The sequence below is a fragment of the Eptatretus burgeri genome, chromosome 2, assembly GCF_056783735.1.
Source record: "Eptatretus burgeri isolate ZD-2024b chromosome 2, Ebu_testis_v1, whole genome shotgun sequence".
In the NCBI taxonomy this organism is placed as follows: domain Eukaryota; kingdom Metazoa; phylum Chordata; class Myxini; order Myxiniformes; family Myxinidae; genus Eptatretus; species Eptatretus burgeri.
This window is the reverse complement of record NC_140962.1, coordinates 7797456-7825293: the sequence shown is the minus strand read 5'-3', so window position 1 is coordinate 7825293 and position 27838 is coordinate 7797456. Positions and strand designations below refer to the sequence as shown.

Sequence of the window (27838 nt, the reverse complement as noted above, 5' to 3'; positions counted from 1 at the left end):
TTGGAAGCTGAGTCACAGTATCTGCTTCTTGATAATTATATAAGACCTCTCCGATATCATTTTACCCTCTGTCCTCTCCATTCAGCCCCTGCCCCTTCAGGTCAAATGTGTTCTGATAGAAACTCTTTATTGTTACCCTCCCCAAATGAAAACTTGTCTGTAGAAACAGCCATTCTGTTCAAAACTTGTCAGTGGAAACCATAGATCCTATCGAGAAGGACTGGAACCTCACGATCTCGGGGTTTGTAACTTGAGTCTGAAGGATTAACTTGAGTCCGGGGCTAAAATGACTTCTAGAAGGGCGAGAGACATGATCTCTGGATCCATATAAGGGTTGTTGAGGACTGCGAGTTCAATCGTGTCATTTTCAACACCACCTGAGGTCATCTTCAAGGTCAAAAGGTCATATTTCAAGGTCAAATTACTGAATTTTGGTATTTTTTGCCCGTTTTTGTGTCTAACTCATAAACGGTGAGAGATGGCTGATTGTAATAAGATGCAAGTGTGTAGAGCTGTCAAACTTTGATATTTATTGTCATATATCGTATTACATAAACATTATATGGATGTCACAACACTATGCCTATTACAACTATGTCTATGTCTATCACTAGTTGGAGAGCTTTTCTTGCCTCCTGAGGCATCCCAAAGCTTTTTCTTTGTCACTTACATTGAGGACATGAGCTTTCAACAGAATGTTAGCTAAAGTAGTACATGCAGCATTACTACTAGCTAAAGGTACATCTACAGAGGATAACAGCTCAGCAAAATGAAATCGGCAACGCATTTTAGTCTTGTCATACAAATTATAGGCATTATGTACAAAAAAGGTGGTTGACATAGTTGGCACACTCAATCTACTTCTATTCAAATTATCTAGAAACTCAGATGACACCTCGTTACCATCTTCATCATCGATGATCTCCTCCATACTAGTGCTATCGCCATATTTATGAACACGGTGTCCGGCCAAATAAACTACTTTATGCTTAAGGGCATCGTCAGACCCCAAGAGATCCTGAGTGTCTTGAGGAGTAATCTCATCAATGAGTTCACTTCGCTCATCTGGATTTATGGAAGTTGTACAGTTCTTGTCGCAAGCAATCACACGAGAACTGGATTCGGGCATAATGTCATGCTTAATGAGTGTTTGCAAATTTACAATTTTAGCTGCAGCCATAATGTCAACTACGTCAATGTAGAAGTTTCCACCGCTTCTTTGCCTGGCTTGGCCGAAAAACTTTTCCAAGGCTTCATCTGCAAATATAGCAGGAAGAACGTAGTCAGTCTTTCTCTGCCAGAAGCAATTTGGCAGCATCCACATTATTACGTGTGGACACAGTGAAGGCTTCCGCAGTTTGCTGAGTTAGCTTCAGCTTACGACCACCACCACCTTGCCATGCGCATGAAGATATAATTTGGCAGGCCAGCTCCAGCCTAGTGAAACTTGTACAGTCTGCTGTCCAAGGCTGTCTGGATTCGGCGCGCAGATGGATAGCTGAGAAACGGTCTTTCACGTTCATCATCTTGAACCACTCACCCATTATCTGGGTGAGGATGATTGTGCCTTCGCTGATGCCCAGTGAATCCTTGAAGGTCTTTAAAGCAGTGACAGTCTTGTCATTGAACACTTGGCATACCAATGGTACTCTCTGGCCTTGAAGGGGCTTGGCGAAAACAGCGGTGTTCGTCAGCTTGGTTAAGCGAATAGGAGTAGCCCGGTCGATCTCATAAACCTTCTGAATATCACTCCAGTAAGCTTTGTACTCATTACCATCTACGACGAATGAGAGTGTCTTGCCATCAACAGTAATCCAGTTGCGTACATTTTTGAAGATGTGCACATAGTCGTACACTAAGAACATAGATTGCTCTTGAATTGACAGCACTTGGCAACTTCCTGGTCCTCCAAGTTTTGATTAAACACTGCGGTTGGTATTGCAATTGTCACATAACAAAGAAATCACAGTCCCGCCAGCACCAACTACAGCTGATGCAGCTTCGATAAGGAGTTCCTTCAGCTGATCGGCAGTTAGTTTTTTGCAGGGCAAAATGCGTAGAATATAGCGTAGACCACCGAAATGGCAGGCAACTTCAACAACCATAGCATGTTAAGCAAGCATTTCGTGTTCACCACCCGCTGCTGCATTTTGAGCATATCCTACAACATGCCCTCCAGAAAATCGCAATGTCTCGACCAGCTTTACCTCGTCAAACATTAAATTCACCAAACGCTGCTGTGGTTTAAGCTGGTCGAACAAATTTAATGTTTGGCTGCTGTGGTTTAAGCTGGTCAAACAAGGTTTTGAGGTTGGAGTCCTGCTAACTACTAGCAAGCATCTGTTTTACCTTTTTACGGATTTTACCTTTTACCTTTTACGCCGGATCGGCGAATCATTTTGTATGCACTGGGTGATATGTTGTGAAGCTGCATTGCGAAAATCATAGTATCAGTATCAAATCGGTGACGATCAAGAGGTTTGAACATAAGATGCAGCTGCGACAGAAGGAAGGTGAAATGAGGAAGCTCATGTGCCTCATTCATACAACAGAGCTGGCTTATTACAAGGGGAAAAATTTCCTTGCTTGTGCATTCATAGATGTTTACCTGGTCAGTTATGGATCTAATCTGGGACCATTTTGAGAGCAGGCTGTTCTTCTGCAAAGGAAAAAGTCGTTTAGGCACCTCGATGCCATCTTTCTCAACTCTATTCAAGAATAGAAATCCAAAAGGTGAGTGAACTTGTTGGAAATGAAAGAACTGCTTGACAGTTTGTCCAGTAGCATCAGTTCTTGATAGGTAAAGGTTTTCCTGGTCTTTTATGACGTTAAAGCCTGGAAAATAGGAGCTGATTTTAGCACAGAAGTGGTCGAAATCTTGGATATTGTCTGTAGCCTCATCAGCTGCCTGCATCTTCTTAGCTCTTGATTCTGGCGTCGAAGATGATGTTAGGCGTGGGGCTGAGGTCACCTGCTTCAAAGCTGATTTCGGTACTCCAGGAAATATTGATGGGGGTTCTTTGGGTCGTTTGCCACCCCTAACTGACATCCAATCACAATTGAAATGTGTCTCACAAATATATATATATATCTCCTTTAAGCACCTCAAGCTTTCTTTCTCATTTGGCATTGCCAATATCCATCTCTCCCTCTCCTCAGGATCTTTTGGGAAGGATATGACCTTTACATAAGGTGTCCCATTATAGTTTCCTCTACAACCAAAGCAGCTGCAACGACGTGGCATATTGTCACCAAAGCAGGAAACAACACAAAGATCCTGTGAGATCACCAGCTGGACAGTTTCTGAAAGAGAAACAAACAAAACATAGATTAGTTAACGATGATAGAAATCAGCAAGTAGGTGCAGTAGGTACACAATGTCATGTTTTGTCATAGACTTTACAAAAGTTTTCCTCCATGAGTTAGACACAAAAACGGGCAAAAATACCAAAATTCAGTAATTTGACTTTGAAATATGACCTTTTGACCTTGAAGATGACCTCAGGTGGTGTTGAAAATGACTATTGAACTCGCCGTCCTCAAAAACCCCTGTATGGATCCCGAGATCGTGTCTCTCGCCCTTCTAAAGTCATTTTAGCCCCGGACTCAAGTTAATCCTTCAGATTCAAGTTACAAACCCCGAGATCGTGACGTTCCAGTCCTTCTCTATAGGAGTCTTTGGTGGAAACCCACATTCTGTTATACCCCTTTCCTTGTCTGTGGAACTATCTTCCTGAATCTGTTGTTTCACTGTCTTCCCCACAAGATTTTAAGTCCACCATGACCTCACAATCTCTTCATTTTCCACGACTGAGCTACATTACTACCGCCGAGACACTTTTCTCACTCTTTGCCCATAATTCCTCTCCTTGTGCTGTAGTGCAATTGGTTGTTGCTTTACTGTTTTCCTTTTACCCCCATTCTGTCTGGCGATCCATTGCCTCTTGTTCTGCTCTTCCATGAGCCTTGACACCTGTTTAAGGAAAACATTTTATGCCGATATTCTATTCGCCGTATTCGTACACATGAAACGCACCGAATGCATGAAACATTGTGTGAAAACGAGTGTTTTGTACAAAATCCGAGTATGATTGCAGAAGGGTGACGTTCCCATGTTTTAACTTAAATAATCTCTCATGAAAATCTCTAAAGTTGATTTTTACCTCCGCCACTGAAGGTGAAGGAGGTTGTTTTCACCCCTTTCTGTTTGTCTGTTTGTTTGTTTGTTTGCTTGTCGGTCTGTGTGCAGGATATCTCAACAAGTTTTGGACCGATTCGGATGAAATTTCGTGGACAGGTTGGGTGTTTGACAAGGACGAACTGATTAGATGTTGGTGAAGATCTGGATCTGGATCAGATAATTTTTTCAGTGATTCTTCACCATTGAGAGATAGGGCCAAAAATGATATATGGAGCACGATATCTCAAGAATGTATTAAGCCAGTTATGTTCTCATGGATCAGGCATTTCAGGGCGGAGGTATGCACTCTACCGAGTGTCCTCCTCTCTAGTTCAAAATGTAATGATGGAAAAACTATAGCTGTTGGAAGTATCCCTCTGTGTGGAGTGCATTAAATTGATTTCTCATTATTAAGACTCTTTTTGCTTTAACCAACCTTCTTTCACTTTATATTGTCCTCATCAGGTTGGCAGATTTGGCTGTTCTTCATGCAAACCTGTCTCACCGTTTCAATCTCCCACGCAATCACACCTGGATCTCCTTTGGAGGCTCATACCCAGGCTCGCTCTCTGCTTGGTTTCGCTTGAAGGTACACGCTCTACCCCTGAGATAGTCCTTCCTTCCCCACCTGGAATGCTGTCTTCTCTCCAATCTCAAGCGTACAGTTACCAAACTTGAATGCAAATGCAACAAGACCAAAACCTTTTTCTTTTCTGGAAAATTTTGCAATTATATGATCTTTGTTTTTATTTAATTTTTTTTCTGCATGAGCACAAGCACTTGTCACTCTGGGTCAGTCGGAGTCGTATCACCAAACCGTAGTGCTAAATGTCCTGTACATTGCAGCCGGTTTGGCATTTTCATTTGCTGGAAGCTTCAGTACACAGTCTAGCACACGAGACGGTTTATCACCATCTTGAAAAATGTCGAGAGCAGTTTGCACAGCTCCGACATCACACATATGTTGTCACATGTTGCCACAACCGCTCCACAAAATTTCAGTGATCTGTTGTCATTTTGCAATTATTAGCCCCGGTTAACCTCGTCTGAAATGGGGGCTTATGGATTTGGTCTTAATTTTCATGTGCGTGTGTGCATCCGAAACCATATCTCGGACATTTATGGACCGATTTTATTCAAACTTGGCACAAAGACAAAACATGATGGTATACATATGCACGTCATTTGTTTTCGGCATCAGAAACAAGATGGCTGACTGGCGGCCATTTTAGTTAAAAAAAAAAAAACCCATGTCGAACATGTCCTCAATCATCTCTCAGACATGCATTTACTGATCTTGTTCAAACTTGACACAGATAATTAATGATGGCTTACATAAGCATTTCATTTGTTTTTTTTTCGAGATCGGATCCAAGATGGCCGTCTGACGGCCATTTTGTTACTTAAATGTGTCCCCAACCACTTCTCAGACCTGCATGGTCCGATTTTTATTCAAACTTGGTACAAGCACAGTACATGATTGCATACACTTGCACCTGACTTTATTTTGTGATCTGTCAAAGATGGCTGACTGGTAAACTGGCATCCATTTTAGTTGTACATTAATATGGGCCAGCCTTTTAACTACATTCAGCAAAATTACAACAACAATGGGGGCCATGACATTTTATGTCTTTTTTTTTTAAACTTGTTGATTATGGAATGAACTTTGTGTGAAGATGTTTGATTGGGATAAGATGTCATTGCTGTGTGAGGCTAAACTCTCTGTGTCTATTTGGTAGCCATGATGTCTGGTGAAGATCAGGGTGTGGGAGGGGGGGAGTGGAGATGTTTAATTACACTTGCAAAACTTAATTGATTGAGAGAATGATTCATAAGATTATGTTATTCATTAATATTCTATCCACGAACTATTTTCATGCTTTTATTGTTCTTGTCTGCATTGGGTGTGACATCTAATCATGAGAAAGTATCAGATATATTTTTCAGTATTAATTGAAAGAATATATTTGCTAAGTTTTTTTTTTTGAGCAATATCAGCAGGAAACTAGAGGGGGAGCACTCGGTAGAGTGCAAAACCTCTGCCGCCAATACTGCTCGGTCACTCAAGTGAACCTGATATCCTATTCATTCAATTTGACGTCAACAGTGCTCACAGAGTTATCGTTTGCAACTTTCCCTTTTACTTTTAACTTTTACATACTCAATTCATTCGTCATAACTAGATTCCTTGAGACAGAAATTGATTTTACGCGGGTATATCCACCTGAAGTTCCAAAATCAGCCGCAATTATAATTTTGGCATTTTTTTTTGTTGGAAATCACTTATCACTTATAACATGTAGAAATGCAAAAAAAAAAAATCGAAATTTTGTTGAAAAGAAAGTTGCAAAAATTTTTTTTCTCTAACATTTTTTTTTTGGGGGGGGGGTGGGGGGCGTTGGAAATCACTTAAAACATGTAGAAATGCAAAAAAAAAAATTCAAATATTTTTTTAAAATTGCCCGCCATAGCGGCCATATTGGATTTTGGACCAATTCCAAAATCTCATGGCATGATCCTTGGACCAGACCTAAACCCCCCACCAAGTTTCGTCGAAATCCATCGAGGAGTTTTTCCGTAATACTGTTCACAAACAAACAAACAAACAGAAAGGGGTGAAAACAGTAACCTCCATCCATCTTCGATGGCGGAGGTTAATAATTTACTCACCATTCTCTCCTTTACCTTTTTACTGAGAAAATGAGTTGCGTGAATCCAAACAGGTTACCTGAAAATGATGTGTGTAATGTATTTTTATGTTTTGCAAGAATTTAAACTTGTGTGGCCTTGACTCGCCGGTTGAATGGTGGCGGTAAATGTTGTCTTTTTATTATTATGTGGTGTGTTATGAAAATGTTGGATCTTACGTTTGCAGTTTCCACACCTCGTGTTTGCGGCTGTGGCTTCCTCAGCTCCAGTGAGAGCTCAATTGGATTTCCAAGATTACAACAAGGTAACTTACACTTTGGCTGACTTTCTGCTTGCCCTTGCTTAACTTTTTCGCCTTTATTTTATTGCATTGTAATTATTATGTAAAAGTTTTGGGTTTTATTTTCCAAACCTGCTTTTTTAATTTTTTTTTCTTTTTTTTGGAAAGCTTGCCTGGAGACAGTTATTATTCTGATCACGTTGAGTTTAACTCTATTTCAAGTTCACGATTGTGTGGTCATTCAGGTGCCAGTAAAAACTATTTTACCTGTGCCTTAATTACCATCTGAGATGTATGTTTGAGGTCCAAATTCTTCCGGTGAGCAACTGAATATGCTGTGGGCTTGAGCACCTTTACTTGCCACTGAGCAGTGCTTCACGACTGACCTCCCGTGATTTATTTTGCCTCAGTCCCTGCTCTTACATTGAGAGACCTGAAAGCCTGCACTGCCAAAGTGTTGTCAATAATGGGTCACCTCATCAAGAATGTCTTTTGCAAGTTTAATACCTTGCCGATGAAAGACAATGCTGAGCAAATGCAATGTTTTCATGGTCATTGTCCTGAAACTTGAGACACAAACAAGTGCCCGAAATGCTACAATTGAAAAGACATTTGACACGATCAAATAATAAAAACAGGAATTTGTTAATAAACTGTAATAGTTGGTGAAGCATCTCCAAAATTATTCGAAACATAAGTTGGTATGAATTAAAGCTGAATGAAGATGTCTGTTCTGTAACTACAAACATATTCTGGAATGTCAAATGGTCACCTAACACACGAGGTGGTATGGTTATCCACTCTGAATGCCTACCATTCCCCGAGTGTAATCTTCAACTTTGATCAAATGAAATCGCGATTGAAAGGATACCTGTAAAGGCCCGTTCACACCTTGACGTTTTAGCCAACGTATGCCGATTTTTGAATTTTTTTTCTAAAACGCTGGCACACGTTGAATACGTTATGGGTAAGTTTTGATAACATTGAGAGCACGCTGAAAAACACTGCCATACGTCGTTGTACGTTGGCTTTAAACGTTGTACTTTTCGGTTGTCCTCAAATTTTTTCATGCTTGAAATTTCACGACGTATGCCGGCGTATGACTCACACGTTCCGCTACGCTGGCCACAAGTTGTATGCACGGTCTGCGATCGTTGACAGACGTCAACACATGCTACTTGTAAGTTAATCATAAGTTGAGACACGCCGAGGTAATGTTTAACATACCCGAAACTTATTTCTAACCTATGATTAACGTGTTGTTGGCACGTTACGCGATCGTTGCCACACATCGACAGACGTTACTTTTAAGTTACTCATAGGCTGAAAGACGTCGGTATAATGGATCGTCCTTGCGTCAGCGTCCACGGCCACGGCCAGGACACTTATTTGCAGCATTCTTCAAACTTTTCTTCGGCATGACGAGGATGTTCACACTTCGATGTCTAGCTTGGCTATGATTCCAATTGTCCATCGGCAGCGTCTATTTAAAATAGTCGAGTTTGTGCGTTTTGACACGTTCAGAAGAAACGCTTCAAATTTCAAAACCCCAGCGTCAAAAAACAAAGGCGAGTGACAGCAATTTAAATCGTTCATTGTAAACAATGAAAATAGCTGAGTGGCACCGTTTAAAAGTCGTTGAGTGTAAAAAAAATCGAATTTTGAGCGCAAGCGTCTACTTTCAATAGTGGGGTTTGAGCGATTTAGCACGTTCAAGAGAAACGATTAAAATTTCCTAGCGCCAGCTTCAAAAAACAAAGGTGAGTGACAGCAATTTAAATCGTTCATTGTAAACAATGAAAATAGGTGAGTGGTACCGTTTAAAAGTCGTTGAGTGTAAAAAAAATCCAATTGTTGAGCGCAAGCGTCTACTTTTAATAGTGGAGATGCAGCCATTTAAATCGTTGAGTGGCAGCCTATGAACCTACCCGTGGACACGCGGACGCAAGGACGATCCATCATAACCCACACCCTCCCCCTCACACTCACCTACTACTGCCAACATGAACAAACTAATACTAATACTAATACTGATACTGTTACTGCTGACATGGACATCGACTCAAAAAGGAACTCGAAAACATTGTTGGGTTCCCCTTTTATGAGCAGCATTTTTATATACCAATTCCCAAAACCGCTGGGAACACGTCTTTATATGGCAGTTGTAAGCTAGAAACATTCATTTTTTTTTTTTTTGTCGACCGGAAGACGTCATTGGAATACGTCTACATACGTCGATGTGTGTTGGGACTACGTAAAGAATTGGTTCAAAGCACGTCAAACATAAGTTAGAAATAAGTTTCGCGTAAAAAAGACATTACCGCGACGTGTTTCGACTTATGAGTAGCTTATTAGTAGCCTTTGTGGACGTGTGTAAGCGTCCGCATATCGTGTGTAAAACTTATCCCCATCGCATGTGGAACGTGTGTCATACGCCGAGTACATCGTAAAATTTTGAACATGTTTTAAATTTCTTGACGTACTCTACTTACTACGACGTATGATAGCATACTTTAGCGTTCTACTCACGTATACCAAACTTACTCATACCGTATTTGACATGCCCCCAACGTTTTAGACACATTTTTCTTCGGTCGGCATACGCTGGCAATATCGCCAAGGTGTGACCGCGATGTTGTCACTTCCATTTCTACGGCAGTTATGATTCGAATCGTTGTTCGTCAGCCTTTTAATAGGCTACGTCACGACATCGTCGGCGATGCGTGCAACGCGCTATGCTGAAGTTAGACTATCGTTGGGCATAGGTTGTGTAGGCCAATAACAGGTTCAGCATTCGTTGGTATAAGTTATCTATAACACAACGAAACGTTCTGTGTCCATTACTAATATGTTATGCATACGACCAACTCGTTATGAATACGTCCGAATCTTAAAAAAAAAACATCAAAAGTTCAACGTCAGCCAGCGTTTTACATACATTTTAATACGTTGCCATCGCTGGCTAAAACGTCAACGTGTGACCGGGCCTTAAGGCCTGAAATGTGATGATTAGACTCTGTCAACAGTCACCTGTCCTAACCCATCCACCAGATTTGACTCGGAGGGGGAGAAAGGGGTTGCAAAACGTCATGGATGGACATAATGCATTCGGTTGCCTCCATGCTGTCCAACCAGCTCATTGTGAAAGATGTCGTGGGGTTTAACGTTGACAACCTAAATTCAGACTCATCAGTAATCCTCATTTCCACATCTTAGGGCCAACATTCTGAGAGTCTACATCCCCAACTGAATAACAATAGAATGGTAGTTTTGGTTGAATAAATGTGACCCAATTGGTGATTGAACTTGGAACCAAATAGCTCACGTCTGAGTATGGTACCAGCTGAGCTATCCTGCCACTTCCAGAATTAAATCAGCTACATGGAGTCTGACAGTTTTTAAGATGAATGATTTTACAAAATTTGCAATATTTAATCCTCTCAATGCCCACCTCCCTAGGTGGTGGCAAACAGCTTATCTGATCCCATGATTGAAGGGTCCAAGGAGGTGAGTGATAAATTCTTGCAACTCCTTCATTCATTTATTCTTGTGCTTCTTTGTGTATACATTTTCAGTTTATGCTCTATTTCAAAAAGTTGATTATGCTCCATTGTTTGTCTGTTGACTGTTAATAAAGCATTAAAACTAATCCACAGTCATGAACAAATGGTGGGATAAACTGATCAATGTGTTTGTTTATTTATTTTTTCAATGTCTCAAGGCTTGTATGTTGGAGTTTGTGAATAAAGATATTAGGGGATATTTTGATGACTTGCAAGATACAAATCAGATACTGTGTGATTAAAACTCAGAATCACAGCATTTTAAAGCAATGCCCAGAAGAGATGACAATATCAGTCAGCCTAAATATCCACTATATATTGGTGTTAAATCCAGTCACCAAACTAATAGTGTGTGTATATATATATATATATATATATATATATATATATATATATATATATATATATATATATATATATATATATATATATATATATATATATATATATATATATATATATATATATATATATATATATTTACACACACACACACACACACACACACACGACTAAAAGTGGAAACAGACACAGTATGCTGTTGAAGTTTGTTACTTTCAAACCTGAAAATGTGGGCAGGAGCAGGCCAAAAAATAAAGGGAACAAATGAAATGTAATACCTTTCTGTCAATATAACTTATCCATCATCCATCATCCATCCATCCATCCATCCATCCATTGGGACCACACTCTGTCCAGAGCATTGGTGCTGCCAAAGCAGTCTGCTGGGCGATTGGGCACAATCCTGGAAGGGTCGCCACTCCGACACTGGATACTCGAACGGCTCAATCGTTCCAGCAAGCTTGTACTCGTTTTGCCGACTTCAGAAGGATGACAGGCTGAGTCAACCCCACCAGGTATTAATTCAACAGAAACGGGATTTGAACTCAGGACCCCTAACCATTAAGCCAACCCCAGGCATATATAACTTGTGGGATTTGTTTAAAGGATTGGTTCAAGGCTCCTGGAGACGTAGGAAGACTTGAAAGGTTGATGTAAAAGCTACATCGGGACAGAAAGAATAAGGACATTGCATGTGTGGTTTCAATGAATACCTAAACCATACCTACGCACATCAAAATATGTCACTTACAGATGTGGGGTTTGATAAGCCTGTAGGGAGTAGAAATACAAGGCACGTTTATGTTTTCTGTTCCACAACCTGTGGAAAAGTATAACAAATTATTTTGAGAGAGAGAGAGAGAGAGAGAGAGAGAGAGAGAGAGAGAGAGAGAGAGAGAGAGAGAGAGAGAGAGAGAGAGAGAGAGAGAGAGAGAGAGAGAGAGAGAGAGAGAGAGAGAGAGAGAGAGAGCACGAGAGAGCACGAGAGAGCACGAGAGAGCACGAGAGAGCACGAGAGAGAGCACCAAGACCTGGAGAGTGAAGTTGATGGGGATGTGGATGTGGATGAGTCTCTGATCAGTAGGAAGAGCAGCTAAATGTCATTGAGGTTGTGGAGTGGTAGAATGATGTTTGATGATGTGGTGGTTGAGTTGGCTGATAATGTTGAGGTAGAGGAGAAATAAATGGATGTGGTTAAGGAGAAGGATGTTCACTTCACGCATTACACCTGGTTGGATTTTGCAAATGAACATATGACAGAGTGAGGATGGGGTGAAGCCTGTTTGAAGGCAGTAGGAGAGGTTGGATGCCCACCAGCTCCATAGTGATTAAGTCGTTGACCTTGCAGTGTACCCTCTGGTGGACAATTCTGATGATTTGTAATGACGAGCAAGTTGCCTGTGCCCACACAGGATTTTAACGAGGTATGGATGGAGGTGGCAAAGATGCATTTATTGCCACATCTGATGCTATTTAAATGCGCTAATGGCGGCGAGGTGCTCCATTTGAAAGTTTGTCAATATAGGTAGCTTTTTGATTCATCGGGTCCATAATAAAAATTTGTATTTGTGTCAAAGCCAGTGACCAATTGCAAATTAATAGCAGGATTTAGGTGGTTGGAGTATTTGTCGAGATTTAAATAGCCCAGGAACTATTTGCATACGTAACACATTCATACCTATCCTCTAAACATGTTTGAAACACATTGTATTAAAAATGAGAAACTAGCAGTTGATGAAGCACTAGGATAAGCAGATTCAATAAATGAGTCAATTTGGTACATGCTCTTTCTACTTTATTCCTCTCTTCCCCACCCCCCACTTCCTTCTCCCTCCAAGTGTGTAGCAAATGTACGTTCTGCCTTCTCCACACTGGACGCTGCATTGGAAAAGGGAATGCCATTTGTGAAACACGTGGCAAAACACTTCAATACGTGCACGATCCCCAACTCTCTGAAAGATCAGGGGCAGCTTGTCTCATCCCTTGCTGACATCTTCATGGGAGCAGTGCAGTACAATGGAGAGCTCGTCGGTATCAATGTGGCAGATCTTTGCAACACTATGGTCAACAGCACGATGAGCCCTTACGGTGCTCTGCAAACTGTTGCTAATGTGAGCATTTGTATTTCTTGTCTTTATTCATTTGACTGTGCAAAATTTTGATTTGGATTTTTAACATTAAGTTCGTTTTATGACCTGTTGAAATAATGCAAGAGTGATCAGGCTGGGAAGTGCAGACACCTGCCTTGTGTCCATGAGCACGCAGGCTCGCATCAGCCCAAGTTGTCAACCCCAGGGAAGAGGCAAAATGAACTCTATGAGTATCACTTTTAAATCTCCGAACCCTGAGGCTGACATAATCGTATTTTGTTGGCAATCCAACAATTAACGGATCATTATTATTATTATTATTATTATTATTATTATTATCATTATCATTCAGGCATACATATCAACTAAAGTCTATCAAAGTTAGTTGCTGCTGAAGTTCAAAAATATCAAGGCCTTATCTGTATAAAATAATTTGGGGTTGGGGATGTGGGTGGAGGGGTGGAAATAGGACATTGATTATCGAGTTGGAGAGGAATTTTTGGATGTTACTGGGCAACACAAAGTTCACAAGGTTTATTTAAGTGGTATTTCACTTTTGCAGCACAACATGGAAAATTGAGGACCTCACTATTATATTGAAGTCATGATTGCAATGACTGCATTATGTGCTGTTATTTTGGCAGCTGACTAACCGGGTTGCCATTGGCAAAAGGCTTGTGGTGGTGTTGGCATTGACATCCTCAAAAACATAATCACGAGTATGAATGCTAATATTTAGCACCATCATTTAGTTGGTACCTTCTGACTTGGTCTCAATTATAATTGTACTGTAATCAGATCAACTAGATCACACCATGAACCATGTCCAATACCAACATGAGCGACATTGTAATCAATTTCCATTTCAATTGAAATTGATGAGATACAGTGGCCTGCAGAAGTATTCACCCCCTACCAATAATGCCCCATTTAGATGAATTACAAATTATATAGAAACAACTTTTCCAAATGAACTTTTTTTCATAACTGAAGAGCTCAAACTAAACACTGTTATAGTTGAAAGAGGTCACGTGTCAGGAATACCTGCAAAAACACATGTACAAATCAAAATTCACTGGTTGTACGAGTATTCAGCCCCTGAGGTCAATCCAGGGTGTAAGCACCTTGTGCAGGAATGACTGCTGTGAGTGTTTTGGGTAGGTCTTTACCAGCTTTGCCCAGTGAGATGGTGAAATATTTACCTAATCTTCATGTGAAAATTTCTCTAGTTCTGCCAAATTTGGCCGGAATGTTTGATGGACTGCAATCTTCAAGTCTCACCATAAATGTTCAATTGGGTTCAAGTCATGACTGTGACTGGGCCACTCAAGAACATTTATTTTCTTCTTATTCAACCTCTCCAGTGTGGCTTTAGCTTTGCTTCAGATCATTGTCCTGCTGAAATGTGAATCTCCGACCCAGTTTCAGATTCATGGCTGACTCGAGCAGGTTTTCTTCAAGGATTCTCCTGTACTTTGCACCATCCATTGTCCCTTCTATCCTGACAAGCTTTCCTGTCCCTACTGATGAAGAGCAGCTCAATAACATGATGCTGCCACCACCATGCTTGACAGTAGTGATAGTGTTGACTGGGTGATGTGCAGTGTTAGTCTTGTGTCAGACATAACACTTTGAATTTAGACCAAAACTTTCAATTTTTGTCTTGTCTGACCACAAAACTTTTCTCCACATGCCTGCAGTATCATTAAGATGCTTTTTTGTAAACTCCATACTTGCTTTTAGATGTGTCTTTTTCAGTAATGGCTTCTTTCTTGACACCTGTCCAAAGAGGGCAGCTTTGTGAAAGGAATGGGACATTGTTGATTGATGAACACTGACCCCCATCTCAGACATAGATCCTTGCAGATCTTTCAAAGTCATTGTTGGATTCACAGTGACATCCCAAACCAGTTTCCTGCTTGCCTGGCTGCTGGGTTTGGATGGGCGACTTGATATGGGTAGAGTGTGGGTGGTATGATATGTCTTCCACTTCTTAATGATGGATTTCACCGTACTCAAAATGGATAACGAGTGATTGAAATATTCTTATAAGTTATAACCCTCTCCTTAACAGTGCTTCTCCATCACTTTGTGTCTGACTTCTTTGGAAAGCTCCTTGGTCTTCATGTTTGCCTTGTTGGTTGACCAAGTGAGTTGCACCTTAAAACTCGTTCGATAAGTGGGGAAGCTTAATTTTTAAGTTGAACCACTGATTACATTCAGGTGACACCTATTATACTTATTTTATAACCTGTCAAATAATTTGCTCCGAAAGTGATTTTGGGTTAATTAGGCAAAGGGTTTAAATACTTCTGGACTTGGGAATCATCTGATTTTCTCCGTTGATCTAATTTATTCACATTTTATCTGCATTTTTAGCTTTATCACTTTGGAGTAGTTTGTGAAGACTCGAGATATTAAGTTTGATTTGAAAGCATCAAAATGTGAACTTTGGAGGGGATTGAATACTTTTGCAGACCACTGTAGGAATATTTCCGTTTCCAACAAAATGTAGAATTATTGGTTCGAGACTGGTACTTTTACAATAATACATTGCTCCTATGTTAATACCCCTACCTTTTGAATTCTACACATTATAAAATGTCTAATCGTTATTGTTACTTCTGCATATTAAAGTTTGTTTAAAATTTTTTTATTTCAATTGCTTCCTACGAATGTATCACACTTGTCAACTTTGTTAAAATATCTACATCAACTTTGTAAATGACTTGAAAAGCATGTGATTTTCCACAATTGTGGAGAATAGACGGAACTCACTGAGTCATGACTTGAAACGGAAAACTGAATCTTGGCATGAAAAAAGTGTGTGTGCCTGTGCGTTTGTGTGCTCCCCTAAACCACACTTCCATTCATAACACGGAATATAATTTAGATTTTTTTGGAACCTGAAAGACACTTTTGAAACAGAAAAGCAGTGGCTTTAGACTTGTATTTCATGAAACGTCTTTATAAGGTACCCACATTGTTGCCAGATTTAAACTTCACCGATTTATTAATCTCCGAAAAAATTGTAATAACCCTGGCAACTGCCGTTTCTAAAATGTCTAACACCAATCGTAAATAAAGAATTAAATATCTTCTGTTTTTAGCTCACCTGTTCAAAGAACAGAGAGCTATAGCGATACCCCCGGCGTGAGCGTCAGCGTGAGCGTCAGCGTCAGCGTGAGTGTGAAAATGTTAAAATTTTGGTGCAAGTTATTTTTTCCTTTCTAATGTTTTTATCTACCACACTATTTTTTATACGCCCGATATATATAGATATATCTGGGCGTATAATGTGATACCGGTCGTCCGTCCGTCCGTCCGTCCGTCCGTCCGTCCGTCCGTCCGTCCGTCCGTCTGTCTGTCTGTCTGTCCGTCCATCCATTCCTGTTCGCACTCTAACTCCCAAAATTTTCAACTTTCACGTTTCATATTTGGGACATAGGTACAGACTGTGGAGACGGTGTGTCGCGACATACGTTCGTCATCTAAAGTGGTTGCTGTTTTCCATGTAGTAGCACAATTCTGTATATACCTTCTTGTTCGGGCGTATATTGTGCTCACTTGCGCTCTTGTTACTGATTACAATATACAAATACATATATTGCTTTAAAATTATTTGGATCAGACTTCACTGCAATGCTCTATAAAAAATACTAATTATTAGACTAGTCTTTTAAAAACGATAAATGTATAAACAGGCGAGCATTGGGTGGCTTTCACACCAACTCTCTGGTTTATACAAGTGTTAACGTTAACTGGTGCACTGGGTATAAGGATTTCCCTGTTCCTTTTATTTATTTATTTATTTATTTATTGTTGTATGGTATTTGTTATTGGCCTCATGTCAAGTGCTGTCAACATTAGACAAAGTAAATTCACATTATCTCTCACAGATACTTTATGGAATCATTTTCATTTATTTAATTACAGCAATTCTTGGAGCGTGAGGACTTACCTTGCTTGGATATTGATTTTGCACATTTCCTGAAATTCCTCTCAAACACCACGAGGGTAAAAATGATCGGCGTTGGGGAACGTCAGTGGTATTTCCAAACCTGTACCGAATTTGGATACTGTGAGTACCTACTGCAACCTATAAGATTTTGTTTTCTTTGCTTGGTTAAATCTTCCTCTGAAATTCCAGTCTTTTTGTCCAATTTTTGTATTCCTCTGTGCATGTAATGATTCAGCGAGGTTGTGTATCATTGCATGAGCATTTAAGAGCTCAGATATATCAGATCAGATCATGAGCCATGCTCTGCACAGAACGTCGGTGCTTCTGAAGCAGTTTCTATAGCTCGGGTTACAATCTTGGATGGGTTGTCACTCAGACTCAGGAAATCCTGGCAGGAATTTTGGAATATATTCATGATGTCAGCGATAGCTCGCTTACTTTTCATGAAGCACACCATGGGATCTTTAACATCGACAGACTAATGCTGGCAGACAGGAAGCCAAAGCCAGTCATGTAGGAACTTCAATTATAATTGTCAATGGTTATTAAAAGCTACATATTTTTCTAAAGAATGAAGAATTTGTCTTGCTGGTGAAGGCCAGTGTCTATCTGCATTGGTGAGCAGGTAGAACAGTTTGTGAGATCGACAGGAACTTGATTGAGGAATGTTAACTGCCATGGGAAGCAATAAAAGCTGATTTTTCAGGCGTTAACCTTTTGTTGCTGGGAATCAAAGTAATAAAGGGTTGAAGGTGGAATTAGATGATTTGTGGGGAATAGTGTAGTATTGCATCTGTCCCAACAGCTACGGTTTGGTTTGGTGTACTCTTGCACTCACCATTCTGGTTTTGGAACAGCACAAAGTGTGATGGACAAATGAATAAGGCTGTCTCAGCCACATTTCTTATCTAATATATAAAGCTCTTTCGAACCACCGATTCACTCACTGACTGATAGTGCAAGGAAATGGTGAGTGCAAGGTGCCATCCGGGTGACGTAGAAAGCTGAAATTTTGTGTGCCGATGGACATCAAAGCCAGTACAACAGAAAAAAAATCATACAATCATCAGCAACAGCCATAAATGAAAATATTAATAAATGAAAAAAAAAGGAAAACATTTTTTTTCAATGCAGGTGAGTGACCCAAGACAATGGGGAAGCATGTTAATTTTGTGTGCCGACAGACATCGAAGCCGATACGCCACAAAAAATCACAGAACTCTCACAAAGCATCCGTAAATGAAAAAAATAATGAAAATAAATAAATGAAAAATCAAATGCAGGTGAGTGACCCAAGACAATGGGGAAACACGGTTTGTATGCTGACACAATGTGTCGAGTGAGTAAGTGATAAACTAGTAAGTGATAAACTAGAGGGAGGAATAGAATTGGATGGATGCAGAAAGCTAAATGACAAAAATGAGATGGGTATTATAGTTTTGCTGGAAATAGACATGGTAAAGAACAAACAAAACGTGCTGGGTAAGGAGCAGAACTCGTGATTCAGCCTCTTGCAAGATTTTTCAGCAATTGATTGGATGCTTTTCATTTGATGCTTTCCTCGTTTTTTTATTTTTGCTTCAAGAATGCTGTGTGGTTGTTTTATCTGACTGATGCATTTCATTTGATAATTTTTGATGTTTTAAAATATATATATATATATATATATATATATATATATATATATATATATATATATATATATATATATATATATATATATATATATATAGTCAAATTGTAATGAAGGATTTTACATTGATTGTTCTTTTTCTGGTGAGTCTCAGTAATTTATTCCAACTTTTGGTATGTCTAATCTGCCCATTTATTAAATACCAAGAAAAATAATCCAATCATTTTTCTGACTTCAGATCAAACATGCAATGTGAGCCTGGGTTGCCCGTTCTCCAAGTTCATGAGCCTCAATAATAGCCTTATTGCTTGTTCAAAAGTTTTTGGAACTGAAGCCTCTGAGCTCACTCACTCCGTGGCCTTTACAAATGAGTTCTATGGTGCTGCACATCCTCGAGGCAGCCGCATTCTCTTTGTGAATGGTAAGTGTGTGCTTATAGCTGCAATGGTTTTGAAGCTCAATATTGTGAGTCTAAGATGAAAATAAGTGTTGTGGAGGAGGGGTGGAGCGAGGGGGGGGTATGGAGAGCAAATCGTACATTATTGCAAGTCTACAGAAAGTGAATATTGCCTGTAAAGGTTGGTAAAGTATAGCGTTTTTATTGGTTGTTTACTTTACATTTAAATTTTATTCTTGCTTTGTTTGAGAGGCTGCTGTGAGCATGAAGGTGCACACTGCATCAAGTCATCAAAAATTTTCTCTGCATGAAGTTTAACTTTTATTGTGCAAGTCAAAAACGCAATGGTTAAGTGTGTTTCAACTCGACCTGTTTCTACTGCTGAACATGGACTTCATTCTCTGCATTGACAAAGTGCAGCTTTTTAAAAACTTTTTTAAGTTATAATTTTTTTTTATTGAATTTTTATATATATATATATATATATATATATATATATATATATACATATATATATACATATATATATACATATATACATATATATATATATATATATATATATATATATATATATATATATATATATATATATATATATATATACACACATCATTTTTATCATTCAAATTTTTGAATTTAAAGTCAGGAAACGTTATTGTATTGTGATGCATTGTATTGTACCATCATCGTTGACAAATTGTCACTTCAAAGGAATTTGTTGAAATTCTGCCTCTGTTTTATGAAACCACAATACTTCCATTTATTTGGGTGATTGTGCATTATTGAACGTGACTCGATAAACAGTAAAGAAAACGCCAAAGGGATAGGAAGATCAAAACTATGATGTTCCAGCCAAACCAACAATATGTATATATGTACCTAACCTGTATTGTGCTGTACATTGCCTTGCTGATATTGTATGTAGATAACATGTGCACTGAGTACAACCAGTGAGTTCTTGTATGCAGAAATGTATTTGATATGCAAAATTTTTTTCTCCTGAAATTGAACCATTGATGATCATTAATCACAGTCTAATTTGAAGGGGGGGGGAGAGAGAGAGAGAGAGAGAAACTTCCTTTTGCCAAACAAGCCCACGAGGGTAAATCTTTGATTTTGCCAGTGATGTCACACCCTGAAGCCATATTGATCTGAACGGCGGTTACATGGAGAAACGGTGCTTGTTGAGCTCGGATTTAGATACTGATTATACTGTCAGTGACTCCGAAGGTTCTCAGAATGTTGAAAATGACCAGTGGGAATTTGAAGAAACTGTTGGAGAGAAAATTAGTCATGGAAACGCTTTCGGGGAAATTGTGGAGCCGGATCACTTCGAGCCTTGTGCAAGCGATTCAGAGGAAGAAGGTGGAAGTGTTATTTAGATGAAAATGCCATCGCATGATCACTTCAGCTCAGTCGGGTTTGATTTTTCCATTTAACCGACGGTTTATAAGGAAGGGATTTTGCATTGATAAATCCGTTTATATGTTACTCGACCAGAAATACCCATCATCGCCCGAAAGCACGGAGACCGCCCAGTACACTCGGATACCGCAGACAAAATGGGAGACGAATGCTTTGTCGCACCATCGCAGGCTGACCAGGTGTCTTATATGTTACGGGATTGTCCCGTTTCATACTTTCCCCGGATGCCAATAGTGTCCGTGCCATGTCCCACAGTCATGTCCTTGAGGTGTTGATGTCCCTCCCCAGTGGAGGGGGGAGGTGGGTTATGTAGGATGGTGATGGGTATTGTGGTGGCATGGTGGAAGAGGTGGGCTCGTGTGGGGTATTGTTAGGGTGATGAGGGGTGAAGGGGGGGGCGGTTTAGGATCGTGGGGGTGATGATTGTGTGGGGAGATTGTGGTGGTTATTGTGGGGGTGATGGTTGATGGGGCATTGTTGGGGGGATGGTTGATGGGGGGGGTCCCTGAAAGTTTTAGTGTCCTTGGTCAAATACTCATGGAGGAGTAGATGATAGTTCATTTGTTTTGTAAAAATTTGTGTTGATAATAGATAATTATTTTCAGTTGCTCTTGTAGTAACTGCCAGGCAATGGCAACAGGTATTTGATTCACCACTCAAATCATCCGTGTACAACTGCACATGTGCTGGTTGCTGGTAGAGATGATGTTACAGTTTCGAGCAATGGCTGTTTCTTCTGCTTAATCATGGGTATGACATTCTCTCTCAATTTTAGCGGATAACCACAAGATCTCGCCATCTCTATTGTTTCATACCAGTTCTCTGTAATATGTTCCGAGCACATAAGTGAACATTTTGTCGGCCCGATCCACATTCGGGTATTTAGGACAAATCTCGTCCAATTTCTGGCAAGCTTTGGGTGTTTCAGCCATTGGTGTAGCATGAAACCATCTTGGTTTGTTTTACTATACAAGCACCAAGGACGTATTGACTCGGAATATTTGTGGAAAATCGAAAATTATTCACCGTTTTAGTTAAATCTTCCCTCAATGTAACCCGTAAACAATACGGATCTGGTGGTCTACTTCTGGGTGCCACGTCATGACTAATCAGAAGAAGAAGAAGAAGAAGAAGAAGAAGAAGAAGAAGAAGAAGAAGAAGAAGATTTGGACTTTTAATCGCAAATTTACCTCCCTTATCATTTGGAAATCGGAAAAAGACACATTTCGATTTTGTAGGGTATCAAGGGATAGATTAGCGTTGAGGTGGACTGAGCATTCTTGTGGTTTGATTGTGTTCTGACATCAAAATGATTCATGATTCCTTCTCATTGGTCCAGTTGTGGACTTCTACTTGTGGCTGGTTTTATAGAATGAGGTACCAAAGCTTTGAGTTGACTTTTGTGTACTGGTGTCTTGGGTCATGTAAGAGCTGAACAACAATGGATTGAGTGGCACACATACTGACGACAATAAAGCGACTTAATCTGTCTGTACTTAAGTCCCCAGACAGCACATGAGCGATCATAAATTGACATGGGATTTGACAATGGTTCAGAATGGGGAGAAGAGAGAGAAAAGAGCAGAGATGATGAGACTGTAAAGGAGGAAAACAAAGATGACATATTTCAATGAACATGTATGATACAGGGAAGCTGAAAAAGGGTACCTGGCATTACTGGCTTTATAAGACCAGAGGCCACAAATTCAGCTGTCTGTAGTGAGTGAGCAGCAAGTCCTGTGACTGTCTTCTGTCAGATGCAGTTAATCATCAAGACTTTGGACATTACTAACTTGATAAACACCAAGTGTGATGTATGATTGGTAGTTCATATCCAAAGTGGGGAGCCACATTCCATCGTGCTTTGTGCAAATGTCTTGTACGAAACCAACATGTCTTGTTTGACAGCTGATCAAATTCCTGGAATGTCCTACAAGCACAAACATCTCAAGGATCAGTTAGTGAATTTACTTTGGTAAATTGGTAAACGTGCTTTCGATACGGTCTGGCACCCCGCATTGGTCACCAAACTCTCTGGCTATGGTATCCAAGGCCATCTCCACTCATGGCTCGCAGACTTCCTCTCCTGTTGCAGCCAACGTGTGGCCCTAAATGGAGTTCTCTCATCCCCTCTTCCTGTCCAGGCTGGAGTTCCTCATGGCAGCGTTCTGGGCCCTGTTCTTTTTCTCGTTTTCATCAATGATCTCTTCATCTTTCTGGAAAATCCTCTTTGTCTCTTTGCTGATGACTCCACCCTCTGTCGTACCATCGGTCATCCCTCGGACCAGCAAGCAGTAGCCTCTTCACTCTCTGCAGATCTGGATAAAATCACAAACTGGTCGAACACGTGGAACATATCTTTCAATTCTGGCAAATCTCACTCTCACTATGTCTCTCCAAAAGGACCATCTGGAACCCCCCCCCCCCGCCACCCCATCTACTTTCTCAACAGTTCTCTTGAATAAGTCCTTTTCTTCAAACTTTTGGGCTTCACTATCTGCCATGATCTTTCCTGGGAAAGCCACATCTCCAAGCTGGCCCCCAAAGCCAGTCGCCGATTGGGCATCCTCCGTCATGCAATGTCCTTCCTCGGTGCACCTGAGCTCCTGACCACGTACAAAGCTTTTGTCCGCAGCCTGATGGAGTACTTCTCTCCCCTTGGGCTGGTGCTCCTGCCTCTCACCTTTCTCGGCTTCACGCTGTGGAAACCAAGGCATTTAAGATTATTGGTATCTCCCGCGATGAGGCTGAGTCTTTGGGCATCTCACTCTCTCACCACAGGCAGGTTGGTGGTCTTTCTGTCTTCTATCATTTCCTCTCCAGCTTAGACCGCCCCCCCTCGACTCTGTCTGCTATCTGCCCCGCCCATATTTCCGCAGGGCACTTAAGGTCCACCAGCAACCCCCTTCTGGTTAAACTACCAAAATCAAGAGTCACTGCTCACCTTCACTCTTTCATTCCTTTCTTTTCCCACCTGTGGAACAAACTCCCTCACTCTCTTCAATCCCATTCTTCCCCCCAGGTCTTCAAAATAGCTGTTCACCACCACCTCTTATCTTCCCCAATCCAAAACCTCGATCTTTTTTACCCCCGCTAATCCACCCCAAACCCACCTTCTTCAAATTCCCTGCTTTTCTTCCTGAAAAGTCCCTGTCGTGTGAGGACTTGAAAGTCCCTGTAGTGTCCATCGTGTTTACCCCATGTGCCCTACCCCATCCCTCTCCCTTCCACAGATCTCCTCATGTGTCTGTTTGTTCCCCACTATTTTGTGCTTCCCTCTCCCATCCCTCTTGTCTTCTGCTCCCCTTGTTGTACATTTTGTGTGTTAGCTCTTATATGAGCCTCAACATTGTGTGTATATATATATATATATATATATATATATATATATATATATATATATATATATATATATTTTTTTTTTTTTAACCTTTGGAGAATTTTTGATCCCCTTGGCCTTGTATCTCTTGTGCAGAAAACTTCGACACATACCTCTATGGCCAAACACAGCCTAGGAGTATTGTACGTCATAATAAAAACCACCCCATTATGTTTTTTAATATAAATTTGGACATTATCAGCCTGCACCAATGTAAGTAATACCCCGAATTACATCTCTCCTTTTCACACCTTTTTTGCAAATACGTTGTCACATTATTAATACCATTACCCGACTTGCGTCGCTTCAACTCACACTGACGTTGCTTTAAAAGCCATACAGTACCTTTTATTCTCAAGCATTTTCAGAACTTACAAGACTGATAAAGATGCCAGAAAACATCGCTAAAGCACCAAATTTGGAGATCACAAAATCGCTGAAAGAACTACTGCACATTACATCGCAAATAAATAAATAGATTGGCCACGAGCCATTGTAAAAGTGTTACCTTGGAAGTGAAATTAGATATTATTCATCAAATGGGTTATGGCGAACGTTGCTGGGTTATGAAGTTTGACTCCGACTACGGTGAGTACTATCTATAAAAATGCCGACGTTCATTGAAGGAGGAGGAAGAAGAGGTACTGCCAAGTTTGACCGCTTTGACTGTTTCTAAAAGAGGTTTATCCTTATTTAAATATGTCTAGTAATGGTTTCTTAATTTTATTTATATGTATGTGTATTTTAACATAACCCTCATTGAAAAAAATGGTAATATAGGTAAAAAGTCAAATGTAATTTGTGAAGTGGCGATGTTAGGAATGCATCCACCGTTTATACCATTAATTATTCTGAGAAAAATTGCTTTGATTTACGTTGTTTCGATATTCGTCGCACTTCTCAGGAACGCATCTCCAATGTAAACGGGTCAAAGAACACTGTCCAAGAGGTCTTCATTAGCAGTGTTGCTCTCTTCTCTTGGCTGGCACTGCTGCATCTCATCTTGCACCCCTTGAGAACCGTTGGGAGTCTTAGACCTCCAATCCATTCCTATCCCTCGCCAGATGGTCAAGGGGGCCGCCTTCTCTTTCACCACAGAGTGGTTGGTGCTCTCGAAATCTTCTATCGTCTCTTTCCAGTCTTGCCTTTCCTCTGCCTTCTACTCGTCACCTTTCCAGGTATTTGGGTTTATACAGTAAATCATACTTCAATACCCTCTCCAAATCTCAGATTCAAAATCATCTCCACTCTTTTGCTCCACAATCTCATGTTGTCTCAAGCACTGCTGTATATAAGCTTTTCTATTCTCAATAAGCCTTATATGCTTAGTCGGACATTTGCTTATGTTATGTCTCACGTCCATGTGTTTCTCCTGACGTTGTTGACTTGTCATTATTGCTTTGTCATTCCAGCTCTTTTATGAACTTCAACTTCTTTATAAAACTAGAGAGTTTACAGAACATCTTGCATTGTGCAGTCTTGAGAAAAAGGACATGGGAAGGGTCTTTTCAAATCTTGCTTTGCATTTCTGAGCACGATCTATATTAGCTTTTGTTTGTGAACTTTGAATATCGGCCGCGATGGCAACCATACGAAGCTGATGGGTCAAAAGGAGCACTCCAAAGCTGAACCTTCTGCCAACTCCACTCTCAAAGTGAACACCAAATTTGATTGGTGGAGTCAGGATAACATTTTGGACAAATACTGCAAAACTGAGGGTTTTTGAAAATTGTGCAAACGAAGCAATTTGGTCTACAGTGTTCAAGTATATAATTCAAATGAAATAAAATAAAAGTTATAAAGGCTGTTGGAAAAAAAACCAAAACAAAACATTTGATGAGAGGTTTACTGCCATTGATGCACTCTTTTACACCAGATTACCTAACACGTTAATAAGTGATTCATGCCAGTTCTTTGTGTCCTTTATGGTGTCCCCAAAAATGGTAAGTTTCCTCTTTGGAAGGATTTTAAATTTTGTTTGACTGCCAGAATGCCAGACAGACTGAAGCAATTGCTTTACCACAAATGCGCATGGACACTGGATGAGATTCTGTACAATTTGTCAGATTTAGAGCCCAAAGTACTGCTAACCTGCAGGTTCGCATTCCGATTCGTTTTAGTGTTCAAAATATAAAATTCAATTGCAATGAAGTAGTTCCTCAGTCATAGAAATCGACTGATTAGATAGACAGAGTGAGCCAGTTGCTTTACCCTACTTTGCGCTACGTGTATGGGGTAACAACAATTAATTGGTGTTTGGAGAATATAGAAAAACTTTATTTTTTGCTTTTGTAAACCACTCCTCATGAGTTTGCAGTTAGCCTCTCCATTTTTACTACATATGTTGCTGATGTGCATCGCTGTTGCTCTTGCCAATGGCCTCCGCAGGCGACATTGATCCCTGGCATGCCCTAAGCATTTTGCGGAATGAGACCGTCTCTGAAACGGCGATTTACATCCGTGGCACAGCGCATTGCGCCAACATGCCTTCTGCAATGAGCACCGACCCACGTTCGCTCCGTCTTGCCCGCCAGGTAACTCCACCACTTGTGCATTTTAATCTTCATATTCTCCACATAATGTCCTTAACTTCCTTTTCAATGTTTCTCGCAGAAAATCGAGGCTCAAGTTGGTACATGGCTGAAGATGGTGCAGTGAGGTGTGGCAGTGTTGTCGAGGATGTTTGCTGGCAGGGCAATGGTTTGGGTGATGTACCTGATGTCTAATCCCATAAGAGATGTGTTTTTAAAAAATATATATTTGAGGTGGGGATAAAAAAATTTATTTTGAAATTGAGCATACATCCTTGAATGGGTTGTCGATCAAATTATGCAATATCTGTGCACTGGATGATGATAAAAGCCATTTCTTTTTTTGATGCAATGAAATTCTGCCCCTTTCCCGAATTGTTTTTTGTGTTTTTTTTTTTTTTTAAGCTGAAGAATAATTTTTAGTCACGATACTAATATGCATGATGTCGGGAGGTATTGGTTTTTGTGTTTTTATATACTGTATTCTGCTTTCATCATGTTTGTTACGAAGTTTTGTTGTTCTTGAATAAACGTTTGTTTTTTGTTTGTACCACATGGTTTAGAAAATGCAATTAGATTATGGATATCATTTTGTTTCTGCAGAGAAACATTAATGGTTGTTTTAAATTTGTTGTCTACCCTAAAAAGCGGAAGTTTTTCCATTCAACAATGTTTGAAAAACAGAATTTAGGAAAAAGGGAGAGGCTAAACATGCAATGGATTGGTGTGGTGGTAAATAGGCAGACAAGGATGCTCAGACATAGGACATTGACAAGTGAATGTGAACACAAGTGAATCGGAGCACTCAGCAGAAAGAAGGATGGGGTTCGGGAGAGTGAAGCTAAACGATGGGTAGAGGAGACACCATAAGATGCCAATATGTTTCACTCTTGTAGGATTGGAACGATGAGCATGACACACAAATCATCTTTTTTTAATGACCACAATTACTCTCAAGTCCTTGTGGGGTTGGCCAGAGGAAGCTTGGCCAAAGTCTTTCACGAACCAGCTAGCCAGTCCTGACATTCGATTAAGATTCGGGCAGGAATTGGGAATTTGCCCATGGTGCTGGATCTAGCTCAGCTACTCTTTGCAAAGGACACGTTGGGATCTTTGGCATCCACCAACTAATGCCAGCAGATGTGATTCCCAGTTTCACATCCATCAGAGGGATATCACACACATTTATGAATCACCCTGCCTGTAAAACACTGGGATGACAGTTAATAGCTGAGCCGAAATTTGAACCCAGGGGATACAACTTGCAGGTGGGAATCCATATCTCTAGGCCATTCTGTTAGCCTCCCACAGCACACAGGAATGATTTCCTCAAACAAGAGGGGAAGGGTGGCTGGGGGGGGGGGGGCGCTCAAAATAATGGAGATGAGCTCTTGACTCTCTG

At 40.3% G+C, this 27838-nt stretch overlaps 1 protein-coding gene across 1 annotated transcript in view; it reads left to right on the top strand.

Annotated features, from left to right (window-relative positions):
- LOC147031342 (thymus-specific serine protease-like) overlaps nucleotides 1-26986 on the top strand; it is a 44592-nt gene extending 17606 nt beyond the window's left edge. The window contains exons 5-12 of the mRNA XM_085862024.1: nucleotides 4646-4769; nucleotides 7059-7136; nucleotides 10572-10619; nucleotides 12856-13128; nucleotides 17044-17188; nucleotides 18940-19122; nucleotides 26294-26439; nucleotides 26519-26986. Coding sequence (XP_085718150.1) covers nucleotides 4646-4769; nucleotides 7059-7136; nucleotides 10572-10619; nucleotides 12856-13128; nucleotides 17044-17188; nucleotides 18940-19122; nucleotides 26294-26439; nucleotides 26519-26563 — 1042 coding nt within the window. The 3' untranslated portion in view covers nucleotides 26564-26986. The remainder of the gene's footprint in view (nucleotides 1-4645; nucleotides 4770-7058; nucleotides 7137-10571; nucleotides 10620-12855; nucleotides 13129-17043; nucleotides 17189-18939; nucleotides 19123-26293; nucleotides 26440-26518) is intronic.
- The last annotated feature ends 852 nt before the right edge of the window (nucleotides 26987-27838 follow it).